The sequence below is a fragment of the Bacidia gigantensis genome, assembly GCF_019456465.1.
Source record: "Bacidia gigantensis strain McMullin 20006 chromosome Unknown contig_74, whole genome shotgun sequence".
Classification (NCBI taxonomy): domain Eukaryota; kingdom Fungi; phylum Ascomycota; class Lecanoromycetes; order Lecanorales; family Ramalinaceae; genus Bacidia; species Bacidia gigantensis.
The window spans coordinates 917,314-931,397 of record NW_025408613.1 but is presented as its reverse complement, the minus strand read 5'-3'; the positions used below and the strand labels follow the sequence as shown (position 1 = coordinate 931,397).

The window sequence follows — 14,084 nt, the reverse complement described above, 5'->3', positions numbered from 1 at the left end:
AATTTACTATAATTTTATATTAAGTTTTATATAATTTAGTTTTAATTTATAATCTTTTTTTTATAATTAAAATAATTAATATCTATATATTTTAGTAATAAAAGTATTTAATTTTAACTTAAAGTTTATTTCTTAGCAACCTTAGTATCTTCTATAAAAGACTTATTATTAGTTATAATTATATATAATTTCTTTTAATATTAATTTTTTAAGTCCTTTTTATTATTCCTTTTATTTAACTTTTTCTAGTTATTAATTTAAATATTTCTTCGCTTATTAATAAATTTATTATATTCTTATTAAATATTTAAAGTATTATTTAAATTACTATTATAATTATAATTATATATTATATATAGTTTACTATATTACTAATATTTAAAATTTTTCTTAAACTTATAATTTAATTCCTTTTATTTAATTTAAATAATATTATATTTATAAATTATAGTACTTATTTTTATAGCTTTAAATTATTAAATAATTATTTCTACATTAAGCTTATAAAAGATATAAAAATAATAAATTGCTATTTTATAATTTTTATTATATTTAAATACTTTAATAATAATAATTCTAATAGTAATAATACTCTACTTATCTTCTAAGCTAATTTCCCTAATTTAGTTATTTAATTATTTAACTCTAAATATTATTATATTTATAAATTCTTTAGGTTTAGCTTTTATTATTAGTATTTATTATATTAATAAAATGAACTTAGTTATTATTAATAAATTATAGACTTTATATTATATATATTAAATTACTTTTAATAAAATATTAATAAAAAAATATAATTTCTATATAGACTTTATAGTATTTTTTAAGAATAGCTTTATAAAAGTATTATATTTCTTTTAATTAATATACTTAATACTAAATACTAGTTTATATATATATTTAAATATATAGCCCTATAGTTATTTAAATATAAAGAAGTCTTTTATCTTTATTAATTACTTTAATTAATTAATAATATTTAATTTTATTTATTATATCCTTATTAAAAACTTTAAAATTAAAAGTATTTATAAACTATTTTTTAGCTTATTATCTAAAAGCTAAATTAATAGCGGATAAGGAATCCTTTAATAAATTTATATAAATAACTATATTAAAGTTTATCTACTTTTATTACTATATAGTATAAATACTATTATTTATAGTAATATTTTTATAGTTATTAAATATAGTTAATAAAATAAAAAAAGTAAAGTTAACTTATTTAAGTTTAAAACTTATTATAATTATATAATATAGAGTAGAATAACTAATATTTAAAGTAATTTATAAATTTTTATATATTAAAAGAATAATTATTAATTAATAATAATTAGTCTATATATATATAGCTTAATATACTTTAAAAGTATATATCTAATTAATCTTTAGTAATTATTATTAAGCATTATATCTAGGTAGTGGCGATTTGCCTTAGTGGCAAACTGGTGGCAAAATACGCTAACTGCTTATTGCCGAGGCCCAGATTGCACGATCGCAACAACTAGCTACAGGGCGAATAAGGGGCAAGAATCTCCCACTTGCTATGTTGCTGCGAAATTCTCTGTGAGCATCATAGGATTGTACATCTTGAATACCACCAGGTTTAATGGTTTCTAGATAGCCTGCTTAAGTTTACGACACAGAAAGCGCAGCGTAAACCTTCTCAATTGGTAGGCCTGGCCAAATCTTGCGGTTAGCCCATCGAGTAAGGACCTATGTAAGATTGTAGACTGTCTTGCCGCAGACGTCTGTCTATTTCAGAGAAAAGCCGCGTCCTTGGTATCCTCCTCACCGGTTCCATAAGCCTTGCTACGGTTCTTCAAGAAGCGCTCTATCAGCAATTCTTGACTGAATTGCATGTCTGGTGTAGTGGTGGTACTCACAAAACCGCGCTTCGGCGTTACTAAACCAGCCAAGCCGCGTACTGCTTTATCATTTGTCCTATAACCCACCATCACTCCGAGATCTGGTAGGCTCTCTGGTTCGCTGTGTACATATGGCGAGCTTTTGCTGTGTAGATGGCGATGAGGCTCGGCTCGGTCCAGGCCAGATCGATTCAAGGGACTAATATAGTCCTTCACATTCTCCTTTCGGGGAGTGAGAGAAGATTGTGAGGATCTTTGAGCTAGATTAGCCGAGGAACCTTGATGATTGCTTTTGCCAGATGGAGGTGTATTCTCATTCTGGCGAATCATGTTGACCACCTTCGGCGGAGTAATGTCTTTGAGAGGTGACCTATCTCTTCGAGGTCGAGACCTTCCGTTTTGCATCACTGGAGGAGTAAAGCCCATGTCTCGCACAGCTCTGCCAGATGGAAGATGGGGCTCCACCCCAGCTGTGAGACTAGACACGTTATCAATCTGTGCATTTTCCCGCTTGTGTCCGCGCCTTGCCACGGGCAACGCATCGTAGATCTTATCGTCTTCGTAGCTCGATCGATCAAGAGAGGCTATTTCTGAAGCAAGTTTCTCTTTCCACTCGCTGCTAGATTTTGTGGACTTATCTGATATTTCTCTGTATTGCCTAAAAGGATCCACCGATCTGCTGTACATCCGAGACTCTGAAGAAATAACAACTGCAGTTCCAGGCTCGCTATTGGTATCAGATTTGATTAGGGACGGTGTGCTAATGCTTGCATAAGGTTTGTAACCATTTGATGCCCGTGAATAAACGCTTTCCGACCCAGAATTCTGGCTGACTTGCCGGTTAGCGCCTGCGAAGGGCTGCCGTAAATGATGAAGTAAATCACCATTACTGGTGGCATTTCCATCATTCGCACCAGACAACTGTAAGGCTTTCCGATAAGGGCTAGTACTCTGTGTTTGCTCAATTCGCTTGTAAACTGGAAAGAAGCCTGAGCCACTCTCATATCGAGGACGATTGGGCACGTCCAACTCATTCAATGTTGCAATGTCTTGAGGCGTAAGTTGACGAGCGATCTCAGGGTGATCCTTGTGACTACCACGATACAGGGGCAGATCCGGGTAAGAATGTTGGGGCGTAATTGTCCTTTGAGGGTGCCAAGCGGATTCGCCTTCCAGATCACTTTCATCAAGCTGGGGCATGGAGTCCTTCTTACCTATCTCGCGTTGAAGTGCAGAAAAGACCCTTTGCGGCTCCGGCGCTCTGCCACCGCTTTGTCTAAACGGCTGGCTGAATGCGGAATAGCCCGTATCGACACGCTCAAATACTATGGCGGAAGACGAGGGCTGGTGAGGCCCACCGTCCTCCTTAATGACTGACAAGCGCTTCCGCCCTCCTTTCCCTGGCATGTGTATGGTGTTAGCTGCCGTGGAATCTGTCCAACTGGTGACGCGAGATTTGTCCCGAGTTGTATCCTCGAGGCTTGCCACACTTCGCGCAGACGAGTCTTCCCCAACGAGTTGTGGAGAAGGGTGGCCGACCGATTCCCTCGACTTGACTCGTTGCAATAGCTCAGCATCAGGAGAGGGTATCGGAGGATAGAATTGGTCAGCGTGCTGCATATGTGCTTGTGTATTGCCAAAATAGGCTCGACTTGCGTCGAGATGTTGGGCAGGTATACTAGTCGTGTTTCCTGGCGGTCTGCTAAACACCTTTTTGAAGCCGTTTTTAACAATTACAGAGAACCTTCGAGTTCTATCACCAAACCGAACAGATTTGCTCTGCTCACAATCGGTAATTGATGAGGCGACTGGGCTACCATAAGGATTCGCACCGCTCGTTCTCAGATTCCTACGAAAGGGTTTTCGACGTCCATTACGCTTGGCTAAGTTGAGCAAAGAAGACTGCTCCTTGAGTCGCTGTTGCTGCAATTGACGCAGGTACTCGTCACGCGCGAGTCGCACAGCCTCGTCACTTTGCGGATCCTGTTGAGGAGTTGTTGGAAGATTGTCTGCTACACGTCGAAGAAAAGAATATGACTTTCGAAGGCGCCGGTCTGGCAATGTTTTTGATTCTTCAAGGCTTTCCGAAGACCTTGCAGATTGGCGACGGAAATGGCGCCCTGCCTTCTCATTTATTCTAGGCAAGGCAGCAGATGATACCTGGCCAGGCGCGAACATAGATCTGGCTTTCTTAAGCTTTCTGTAAGATGATGGCTTCAACACAACGTTCTGCTCGGTAGACTCCTCATCGTCCAATGAGGCCGTTTCGAAGCTTTGAACTGCAGATTTGCCCGCGTCTGCAGGAAGTCTGTCGGTTTGAAGAGAGCTATCCCGTGGACTTGCTGAGGGTCTAAAACTTCTTGCACTTCGGCGAGTGATGGACTGATTTCTTGTAGGTACCGCGGAGGGCCCAGCAAATCGTATACTCTTCCGTCTATTGATATTCGGCTTGTTCTCAGGCTCTGTTGGCATATGATGAGCTCCTTGGATTGAAATGCCGTGCTTGTGTTCTTTCGTACGATCGAAGGCGACACCAGCTGCAGTCACCGCGGAATTGTAAGCAGTGTCCTCGTCTTTGAAACCAGCATACTGCCCATCCGCTCGGTAAGGTCTCAGGGACGAGGTTGATTTAGGCCCTCCGAGTTTGATAGAGGTCCTGCTAGAACGGCGCGAAAGCATCCTCTTGGATGGTGTTCAGCACACAAGGCACTTCGGTGGCGGTGATAAGCAAATGTTATTCGATTGTGCATAACCAAAAGCTAGAATGCCCTTAATGATGAGCGGAAGCGAGAGAGATGCACGATCAAGAGAACATCAGCGCCGAGTCTTCGGTGACATGGTGCTCGAGCGACGGCCTCGTGCGCATCCAGTAGTAAGGAAGGCGCATTCTACGTTTTTGACAAGTCATCGGAAAGGATCAGACTCTTCGCATGCTGCTTTAAGCAAGAATTAAGGCCATGGAAGCCATTGTCGTAAATCAGCCTTCGGAAGGCATCAAGGCCCAAAATTGCGATCGTTTCAGCTATCTTTCAGCACTTCTTCCTCCAAACCTTCACTATCCCATTCTACCTTCGAATCGTCACTCTTTTCGGAGTTTTCGTCATTCTCTTCCTCACTATTAGCCCGGTGATGTCCTTTGTTGTTGATTTTCTCTCTCCTCTTCCGTTCAACGTTCTCCTTTTGTATCCGCCGCCGTTCAGCCTTTTCTCGGTTTCGCTGTTCCCACGCTTTCTCCATTTGGCTAATTTCCTTGGGCGTCTTATTGAGATATTCATGCCACATGACTTTTCCGTTACACAGGCCTTCCTCAACCTTCGTCATTCGCAGCCTCATCCTTGGTCCCAGTTCGACTAATTTGACTGCACGCTTTTCGGTGCTAGACTTCTGCGGCCGATCACTCTTTCCATCTTTGCTTCGTTTCTCTGTCATCTGCTGCTTCGTCAAGACTTTCCTAACATTGGTGTCCAGGACCTCGACTTCAGCGTCCGTTTCGACTTCACTCTCACTTGCGGAAGTGAAGCCCGAAGCCGCAGCTGAAGGATCGAGCAGATAGTCTGCAACATCATCCAACATTCCGAGGTTTGGAATGCCTCTCGTCTGTTTCTGAGGTTGCTTAACCAACTTCTCGGCTGTATTGAGCCGCCGCACTCCCCGTGAGAGGCCTGTAGACTTAGTCGTGATGGCAAAGTGGCGAAGAGTAACTACATAAAGACCGTCATTGATCTCCCCTTTCGAGGAAGGCACTTCACGATTGAGAAGTAGAACGCGGCGAATGGATGATAAAGGTGTCGATTGGGGGGAGATGGAAGGGAACATTGACTGAAATACTGTAGTTGTCAAGGACTCGAGGTGCTTTGGTACCCCAGGCTTCAGCCCATTTGAAGGCTCCGGCATATTAAAATTATTCATTACTAATAGAGGCGAGGTTGCAAAGTCTTTTGCCCTGGATGGAGGTCGCTTTTGGGCTTTCTTGATGTCTTTCGCCAAAACATACTGATCTACTCTGAAATGTAATGTTGGACCGCGGGGCGTGATGGCCAATCGCAGATTTGTGTTTCCAGACTCTGAGCGCGAGAAAAGTAGAAGATGAGAAACCCCAAGCGGTCCTGCCATTGTGGTATAGTCACGTAAACCATTCTTCCGACGCTCTTGCAGTCGACTGGCGGTGCCGGGTTCCATCATTTGGCGGACGTCTTTCACAAGCTGACTGACACTGGGACCGACCGCACCAGCTCCAATTCGTATAACCATGCTTTTAGGATCCTTGCTCCCAGGCTTATGTAAATGCGCCTGTCCATTTTGCGCTCCCGCATGTGTACGTTTCTTCTTCCGTTGTCGCGCCATGCCTGTTGCAGCCGAAGACTAATGATGGGGGTTTTGTAGTTCGCAAAATGCGCTTTGCATGAACGTGGGCGGTCTCGTGCCAAGCCGTGAAGTTTCGTAATTTACCTATGATAGACCCCCTTAAATTACACAACGCTAAAGTGTCTAAGAGCGGTCGCATGAGCCAATAGGTTTCCACCACCACTTGGCTTCATATTTCTTTCAAAGTCACGTCCCAAAAACGCTCCATTATAGTCACAGGATTACTCAAGTTGTCTTGGTATAGAAGCCTCGGCTTGTGTATTTGATAGGTTTCCAACACCAGAAGCCGCTAGTCCAATATTCATCAAAACAGCCGCATCCGGAGAGTCCAAGGCTATCTATCCTTCACGACAAAGCCCCAATGTTGAGACCTGCATGGTCCTTCTCCTAGCAAGTTTTAGATGTACGGACATGACAGTGAAGTATAGGCTGCGCTTCGTCTTCGTCCTAAAGCCTGGATTCCGATGACAGGAGGATAGTGCAGATTATACTGACTCAATCAACAAATGCATGCGAGGAAAGACTTCTGAGGATATCTTTAAACGCTAAAAGCTCGCGGTCGCGGCAAGTATCGAGTAGGTGACTTCTGAAAGTACTAAGATCGAGGAGTCTGGCCCCTCGGGCGTCTTTTCAACTTTTGTTTCTGAGATGCAGCGCAAATTAGTCTACTTGCAATTGCCTGAGTGTGAAAAGAACTGATCAAGACAGAACCGCGGGAAGAGATGATGTGCTTCTGGCAGATCTGATCAATCGCAATTGTTACGAGGGGAGTATTGGTAATCTTGTAAGACCGAATCCCCCGATGATCATGAGCGAGGATGTTCACCACAGCACCCACGCGTTGGCTTTGATTGCCCAGCGGCAGAGCATCCAAGACACTTTATCACTCGGATTGTACTATATTGTACTGCTGACTTTGAAAGAGTAGGGCCAGAGAGGCGAAGTCTTCCTGGTCCTTGAAGACTTCTTCTAAGTCAGATACTGAGAGAGGAAGTGCCGAGTCATCGATTTTATTGCGACAAAAGAGATCGAGGAGCGCTTTGTGACCGAGCAATTTTAAGATCAAGCATATCTTCATTTGACGACTCAAGCTCCGAACCTTCAACAGTACTGCGATGGGATGCTGGATTGATAGTATTGCAATCTCGGCCCATGCGTCATAATAATCGCTGAACAGGCTTTCAGCTCGTTTGATGTCCCCTTGTGTAAAGATCCTGCCAATTTGGATATCGTTTGATGAGACAGTGTCATCACCTAGTGCTTTCATCTTGTCTTCAGGCAGTGCTTCCCAAAGAATTCCTAGAGCACCAGATGTGCTTGCCTTGATTTCTTGGATGGAAGACTGGTTATTAAGAGCTTCAAAAAAGGTCCGGTACCATTCTGTCGGCCGATGGGTGCTATCGCCCCTAATACGCCATGGTACTTCGAAGTCAGACGGTATTCCTAGTCTCGACGATGATATTAAGACAGGCGACGATATTCTGGGTTTTTCTACATTTTCTCCTTGGCCATCGGCACGCAAGATGCTAGTTTTAACTTGAGGGTCTTGAGATGATTTGACTTGAGACCCTCTCGAAACCTCCTTGGCTGTGCGATAATTACGTTTATAGACGTCAGAAGTGAAAAGATCATCTTCAAAGTCGAATGGGTAATATGCTAAGGCTTCACTGTCTGTGCTCAGAGAGCTTTCCCTCTGGATAGACATGGACCTTCGTGAAGGTATGATTGAATATGCACTCTCGTCAGACTTTTTGAGCTGCGTTCGTGAGTTGACAATGAAGACAACTCGCTCCTTTGGGGTTGGCAGCTGGGACACTTGGAGTAGCAGACCCATAGACTGGACTTGATCACTGACTCGCTTTCGATGGATTTCTATGATCGACTCATTCCACACAAAAGCTGTCTTTTGCTTGAAAGTCATCCGTGACTTTCGCTCATTCGCCGTCATTTGCATTAGATCTTCTTCAAGCGCCGCAATAACTAGATATCCACAGTCTAGTTTCTTCTCCAGCTGGTCTTGAAATTGCCAATCGCAATCGCTACAGTCGTTTGCAACGTCGCGTGCACCAGACCAGTCGCTAATCTTGGTCCATGCGTATCGAAGGCTTTCGACCTGATCAACTAGAGACTTGACGGTAAGATCTGCTGCCTTGAATTTCTCACGCGTGACATGAATTCTTTGGACAATTTTCGTACACCTAATCGCAAGATCTGTTGAGCCCGTGATGATAGCGAGCTCCATATGGATCAATGGTACTGCCCACAAGATAAAATTACCTATTTTATGTCGAAATGACAGCCAAAAATTATGAAAATTGCTACTCGCGCTGAAGCAGAAAGCTGACTACCGTTAAGCGCCGATGAGACACAGCAGCAAAAGATAATGCTACGATGCATAGAAATAGACCTCCAAAACAAAGGGGGGCAGATAATGCTGAGCGTGAGCTCGCGCTCGCATCTACATGCTTTGCGAGAGTGAGAATGAATGTGCTTGTACGGATAACGGAGTAGCGGGGAAGTGCCAAGCTTCTCTTATCGATAAATATTCTGAGACTCTAAATTGGGATCGTGCGATTCCTCGCTCACAGACTTCAGAATTAACCGGCTCATATCCATGACAAACAACTCAGTGCTGAGTATTGGTAATGGGAGTATCACGAAGAAACGTAAACTCAACAGCGATGATGCCACCGAAAGCTCTAGGATCAGTATCGAACGGTCTGAACGATCTCAATCATTTCCAGCGGAGAAGCAGGCGAAGTTGGCACTTACTGAGGCTTCACCACCAGCCTCTGACGAGACCCACGAAGCACGTGAAGAATCCTTCGCGGATCTAGGTATCATTGATCCGCTCTGCGATGCCTGCGCCGCTCTCGGCTACAAAACGCCTACTCCTATTCAGAAAGAAGCTGTCCCGCTGGCCTTGCAAGGCCGCGATGTCATTGGGCTGGCTGAAACAGGATCTGGGAAGACAGCTGCGTTTGCTCTTCCAATATTGCAAGGTTCACCTGCAAGTGGTATTGTTCTTTCAGTTCATGAGCTAACAAGCTTGCAGCACTCATGGACAGACCCCAGTCTTACTTCTCGCTCATTCTCGCTCCCACTCGTGAGCTTGCCTATCAAATATCACAAGCTTTTGAAGCACTCGGCTCTCTCATCAACGCACGCTGTGCTGTGTTAGTAGGAGGAATGGACATGGTACCGCAATCCATCGCCCTTGGCAAGAAACCACATATAATCGTCGCGACACCAGGCCGCCTTCTTGACCACCTTGAGAACACCAAAGGCTTTTCCCTCCGTACCCTGAGATATCTTGTCATGGACGAAGCAGACCGACTTCTCGACCTTGACTTCGGCCCCATAATAGACAAGATCCTTAAAGTGCTCCCTCGCGAAAGGCACACATACCTCTTCTCCGCAACCATAAGCTCGAAGCTTGAATCCCTCCAGCGTGCGTCCCTTACGAACCCTGCCCGTATCTCCATAAGCAGCAATAAATATCAAACCGTTTCCACCCTCCTACAATTTTACATCTTCATCCCCTACAAAGACAAAGATCTCTACCTCATCCACCTCGTCAACGAGCACGTAGGGCAGACAACCATCATTTTCACACGAACTGTGAACGAGGCGCAACGTCTCGCCATCCTACTCCGTTCGCTTGGGTTCAGCGCTATTCCCTTGCACGGCCAGCTCTCCCAATCCGCTCGCCTAGGTGCGCTAGGAAAATTCCGCGCTCGAACGCGAGACATTCTCGTCGCTACGGACGTCGCTGCTCGCGGTCTTGACATTCCAAGCGTCGACCTCGTGCTGAACTTTGACTTACCACCGGACAGCAAGACGTACATTCACCGCGTAGGACGAACAGCCAGAGCAGGAAAATCCGGGAAGGCGATTAGTATGGTAACACAATATGATGTGGAGATATGGCAGCGGATAGAAGCGGCACTCGGTAAGAAGTTGGGGGAGTTCGCAACATCGAGGGAGGAGGCCATGGTGCTCGGGGAGAGAGTGGGCGAGGCACAGCGGCTGGCGATCAGGGAGATGAAGGATCTTCATGAAAAGAGGGGTGGGAAGGGTGCGACGCTCAGAGGGAGAAGAACCCCTGGAAGAAAGAGGGGACGAGATGAGATGGATCGAGAGGAAGGCTAGGAGGCTTTGTATGATATATATCAGTTTATGCCTTTCCTGAGCTATTGCTCTTTAATATACAAAACTTTCAGTACTTTTAGACGCCCATATTTCGTCAAACATGCCACCGAAGGAGACTTACGCGTGGGAAGAACGGCTCGTGAGCGTCTGCATCAGTGTAGGCAACAGACAGCTTACTTCGATCCAGCGCTTTGCACAAATTGACTTGCGACTTCAACGACCGTCTTTCCGACCAGTTGTGCCAGCTCGTCGGCTTCGCCTTTCGTTGCCGCCTCAGCGTAAACTCTGACAGCATCCTCTGTCCCACTTGCCCTGGCAAAGCTTCTGCCATTCTTGTACTTCCCAACTAGAGCATCAATGCGCGACTGGGCCCCGGGCGGGCTCTCAAGCCGTCTCTCGGCGTCTACAGCTTTGAAGATGTTGCGATCAGGCACTTCGATCCGGACGAGACGATTCGGTAAGTCGGTGTAGGTGAGATCCCACTCCTTTGGACTCCATGACTTGTGCGCCAGGATCACTTCAACCAGCAGAAGATCACTTAGGGCGTCTCCAGTGGTCTGGTTGATGAGATCTGTAAGCGCCTTCAGGGTGTCGAGAGCAGAAGCCTGGGCGGGTGACCTTGGTTCGTATTTGTTGATACGTTTCAAGGCTAATTCGGAGAAGACAACAGTACCATGTCCGTTAGCTTCAAAATAAACACCGACATCGTATTTTGTGGCAGCGTGATGCAAGTGCTTGACTCCGGTATTTGTGCAAGATGTTGGCAACTTGAGATCCTGCGTTACGTAAGATGTACTTGCTCCGTTGGCGTAAGCAGTCTGAACCACACCAACCCTAAGCTTTTCGCCCAACCCTGCATTACGAGCGAGATCACCGATGAAAAGAGCGGCGAGCGTTGCGATACGATCACCGTCGAGGAGTCGAAAATTCGAATCTTTGTCGATGAAATAATAGATCAGGCGGTCGGCATCACCGTCAAGAGAACAACATCTCTCCAACGGATTTGCCTGGGAAGCAGGGGGTGCACGTTGATTGGTTTTTACGAAGTCAGCTCCGCACTATTCCTAAGGTTAGAAAACTCGTGTCTTTGCGATGTGACTCGTGTGATGTACCTGGTGATTTAAGCGCTCCGAGTTCACTACGTCGTCGTTGACAATCTTGATATCGATACCACCTTGTGCCGCTTTTGGAATATACTTGATCAGCTCCGTCAGCTTTGGGCCACCAACCCCGTTTGCACAGTCTACTGTCAAGGGGCCGTGGATTTTCCGTCCTCCTAATGCAGCTTTGAATGCTTTGGCCGTCTTTTTATAGTACCCTTGCTCTGTAGGATCACCATAATCGAAGGAAGTGCCTCTAGTATTCACGCAGCGTGTGACATAATGCAATTGAGGGGTTGTAAGGAGCTTGTGGTCCACATACTCCACGCCCACGGCATTGAACCCTTCGAGCAGAGCAGCTACTAGATGCGGTCCAGATGCTCGTGTATCGCGAGCAAAGACAGCACGTGCATGTATAGATTGATCAACATTGAGATCTTGTACCAGTTTGTTGTAGACTTCAGCGAGAGCCTTGTCGGAGGGCGCATTTGCTAGGGTGGTAGCATGGGTCTCCCATGATCCTTCCAACATCTCCCCCATAGGATCGACAAGCTTGACTCCATTGTCCTCTGGAGGATTGTGGCTCGCAGTGATCATCACACCAATTGTCTGGCCATGAAGTTTTCTCGAGCGTAGCGACGCAAGAATGGCCACACGATAGACGACAGAATCCAAGAGGTTCCTGCATGAAGAATGAATGAGCTGTGGTTTTCTTTGCATGCAAGTGTTGAAAGTTCTTACGCTTTCATGCGGAACTGTTGGGCGTCAGCTAGCGATATCGAAGCACAGATCAACGCGAGTTACCCCTGCAGTTCCATATTGGAAAGTGCGACCGGTGGAGTTGGGATACTTGGCAGAGCCTTCCGTGATAGACTGAGTTGAAGCCATGACCGATACGGGTTCTGAATGTAGCAGTTCGAGAGAGAGAGCTGGAGGTCCAGATCCCGAGACGTGACTAAGGTCAGGTAGGCATTCTGAGACTTGGCAGGGACTACGATCTCCCGCCGTGGGGTGCTGCAGGCGGCCTCGGCTCCACTTTCCGATTGGAGAGGGTCAGGTACGGCTGACAGTTGCAGCTCTGGAGGGTCAGTGCTTCGGAGAGTGTGAGGGGCATGTGATCACATGAAAAAATTGGCTCGATTGCTTGACAAATTGACGGTCAAGGCTGGTTATCTACGCTTTGAGTCGCTCTCCTGTGATGTCTTGCTGGGCGTCCTTGACTAAAAAGCTGTCCATGTCCGTCAGCGACTTATTCGGATCAAGATTCGCACTCGTCAGCTTACTTATACCACCAAATCGTTGGCACGACGGTGCCCAAGTGCCATAGGCTGTGCGCGTCGATCACGCCCGCAATGGGAGGGAAATCCAATAACTCCAAGCTCATCGCGAGGATGATCCACGCCACGATCATGCCTGGCCAGGCGGCCCAGGGTTTCCTGAGTTTTTGGTACGTCGTGTAACTGAAACTGCTCCAGAGAAGGTTCTGAACGATGCCGGCTGCCACGTTGGCAGCCATGTTGTACGTATAGTTCCAGTGGATGAACGTGAGGTAGAAAATATGCGCTGTATAAAGCATGATACAAGTGAAGGTCCACAAACGCAGGATCGTGGCTTTTGCCGCGGGCTGTTCTTGCTCCAGCCTGAAGACTCTTATTGGCGTATAGTAGAGACCGTAGAATACACTAGCCCCTGCAGCGTAGTAGTCCATCTTTTCAGTCAGACTGTAGTCTCTTGTGTGAAAAATCATGCTGCACACCCAGCTAGCCAAGCCTACATAGCCAAACCACAGATAGTATTCTCGTAATGGATAGTTGGCCGGTATTCTGGTTTTGACCTTGGATATGCCCTCCTGGTGCGCCAGTAAATTGAAAAAGGAGAACAAAACAGATGCCGGTTCTTGTATACCAAGGAATCTTTGGAACGGCCATTTGCCATGGAATTGTACGATTGGGTGGAGCATAGGAGGATCTCTTGAAAGTCGTCGATCAGTGATGATGTGCTGACAGACATAATCACAATTGGAATGGCAAGTCCAAAGGAAAAGACGAAGATGCCGCGCTATCTTCTGTCAGCACCAGAATGGTAGGCAGAATACAGGCGAATATACGAAGTACTGAGCTGCCCGTTTGGCAGTTTTCATTTGTACAGATCTGAACACATTCTCGGAATTCTGGGAGACGGTCGCCCAACGAGGCTTGCACCAGACCTGGTAAGTAGACAATAAAGAATAGAAACAATGGAAGTACGCATGTGGTCAATGGAGGTCGTCGTAACTCCATAAGTCATTCACTTCAGTCAATCATTGAGACATGCTTGCAAAAAGATCGCTGCGCTCACGCGATTGATTTCTCTGCCGGGAGAGCGCGCTAGCCTACAGTCATTCAGGGGCTGATTACTAAGCCTCGCGTGACTAAATCTGCTTCCTATGTACGTCGACAATGCTGACCGATACGAATCGGTAAGTTACATTAATGCATTTTGGCCGAAGAGCCCATAGCATGTATTTGTCGACATGCTGAACATCTTCCTGCGCGAGTCGTGTTGTCCCCTGGCCTTTCGAAACATTTACTACTCGTTCGGTTGAGAAGACAAAGGA

General features: G+C 45.5%; 6 protein-coding genes across 6 annotated transcripts; 1 reads left to right on the top strand and 5 right to left on the bottom strand.

Annotated features, from left to right (window-relative positions):
* Positions 1-1,763: 1,763 nt before the first annotated feature.
* Positions 1,764-4,550, bottom strand: KY384_000662 (uncharacterized protein; the record flags this gene model as incomplete). Its single annotated transcript, XM_044809196.1, has 1 exon — positions 1,764-4,550. The coding sequence occupies one exon, from the start codon at positions 4,548-4,550 to the stop codon at positions 1,764-1,766; it is 2,787 nt and encodes a 928-aa protein (XP_044665183.1).
* Positions 4,551-4,889: 339 nt separating this feature from the next.
* On the bottom strand, positions 4,890-6,215 carry KY384_000661 (uncharacterized protein; the record flags this gene model as incomplete). Its single annotated transcript, XM_044809195.1, has 1 exon — positions 4,890-6,215. The coding sequence occupies one exon, from the start codon at positions 6,213-6,215 to the stop codon at positions 4,890-4,892; it is 1,326 nt and encodes a 441-aa protein (XP_044665182.1).
* Positions 6,216-7,119: 904 nt separating this feature from the next.
* KY384_000660 (uncharacterized protein) lies at positions 7,120-8,478 on the bottom strand (the record flags this gene model as incomplete). The annotated part of the gene is made up of 1 exon (XM_044809194.1): positions 7,120-8,478. The coding sequence occupies one exon, from the start codon at positions 8,476-8,478 to the stop codon at positions 7,120-7,122; it is 1,359 nt and encodes a 452-aa protein (XP_044665181.1).
* Positions 8,479-8,850: 372 nt separating this feature from the next.
* RRP3 (ribosomal RNA processing protein) lies at positions 8,851-10,388 on the top strand (the record flags this gene model as incomplete). The annotated part of the gene is made up of 2 exons (XM_044809193.1): positions 8,851-9,253; positions 9,292-10,388. The coding sequence occupies 2 exons, from the start codon at positions 8,851-8,853 to the stop codon at positions 10,386-10,388; spliced, it is 1,500 nt and encodes a 499-aa protein (XP_044665180.1).
* Positions 10,389-10,561: 173 nt separating this feature from the next.
* On the bottom strand, positions 10,562-12,376 carry KY384_000658 (uncharacterized protein; the record flags this gene model as incomplete). Its single annotated transcript, XM_044809192.1, has 4 exons — positions 10,562-11,446; positions 11,501-12,170; positions 12,230-12,243; positions 12,293-12,376. The coding sequence occupies 4 exons, from the start codon at positions 12,374-12,376 to the stop codon at positions 10,562-10,564; spliced, it is 1,653 nt and encodes a 550-aa protein (XP_044665179.1).
* A 285-nt stretch (positions 12,377-12,661) lies between these two features.
* KY384_000657 (uncharacterized protein) lies at positions 12,662-13,423 on the bottom strand (the record flags this gene model as incomplete). The annotated part of the gene is made up of 4 exons (XM_044809191.1): positions 12,662-12,716; positions 12,772-13,196; positions 13,245-13,337; positions 13,394-13,423. The coding sequence occupies 4 exons, from the start codon at positions 13,421-13,423 to the stop codon at positions 12,662-12,664; spliced, it is 603 nt and encodes a 200-aa protein (XP_044665178.1).
* Between the last annotated feature and the right edge of the window lie 661 nt (positions 13,424-14,084).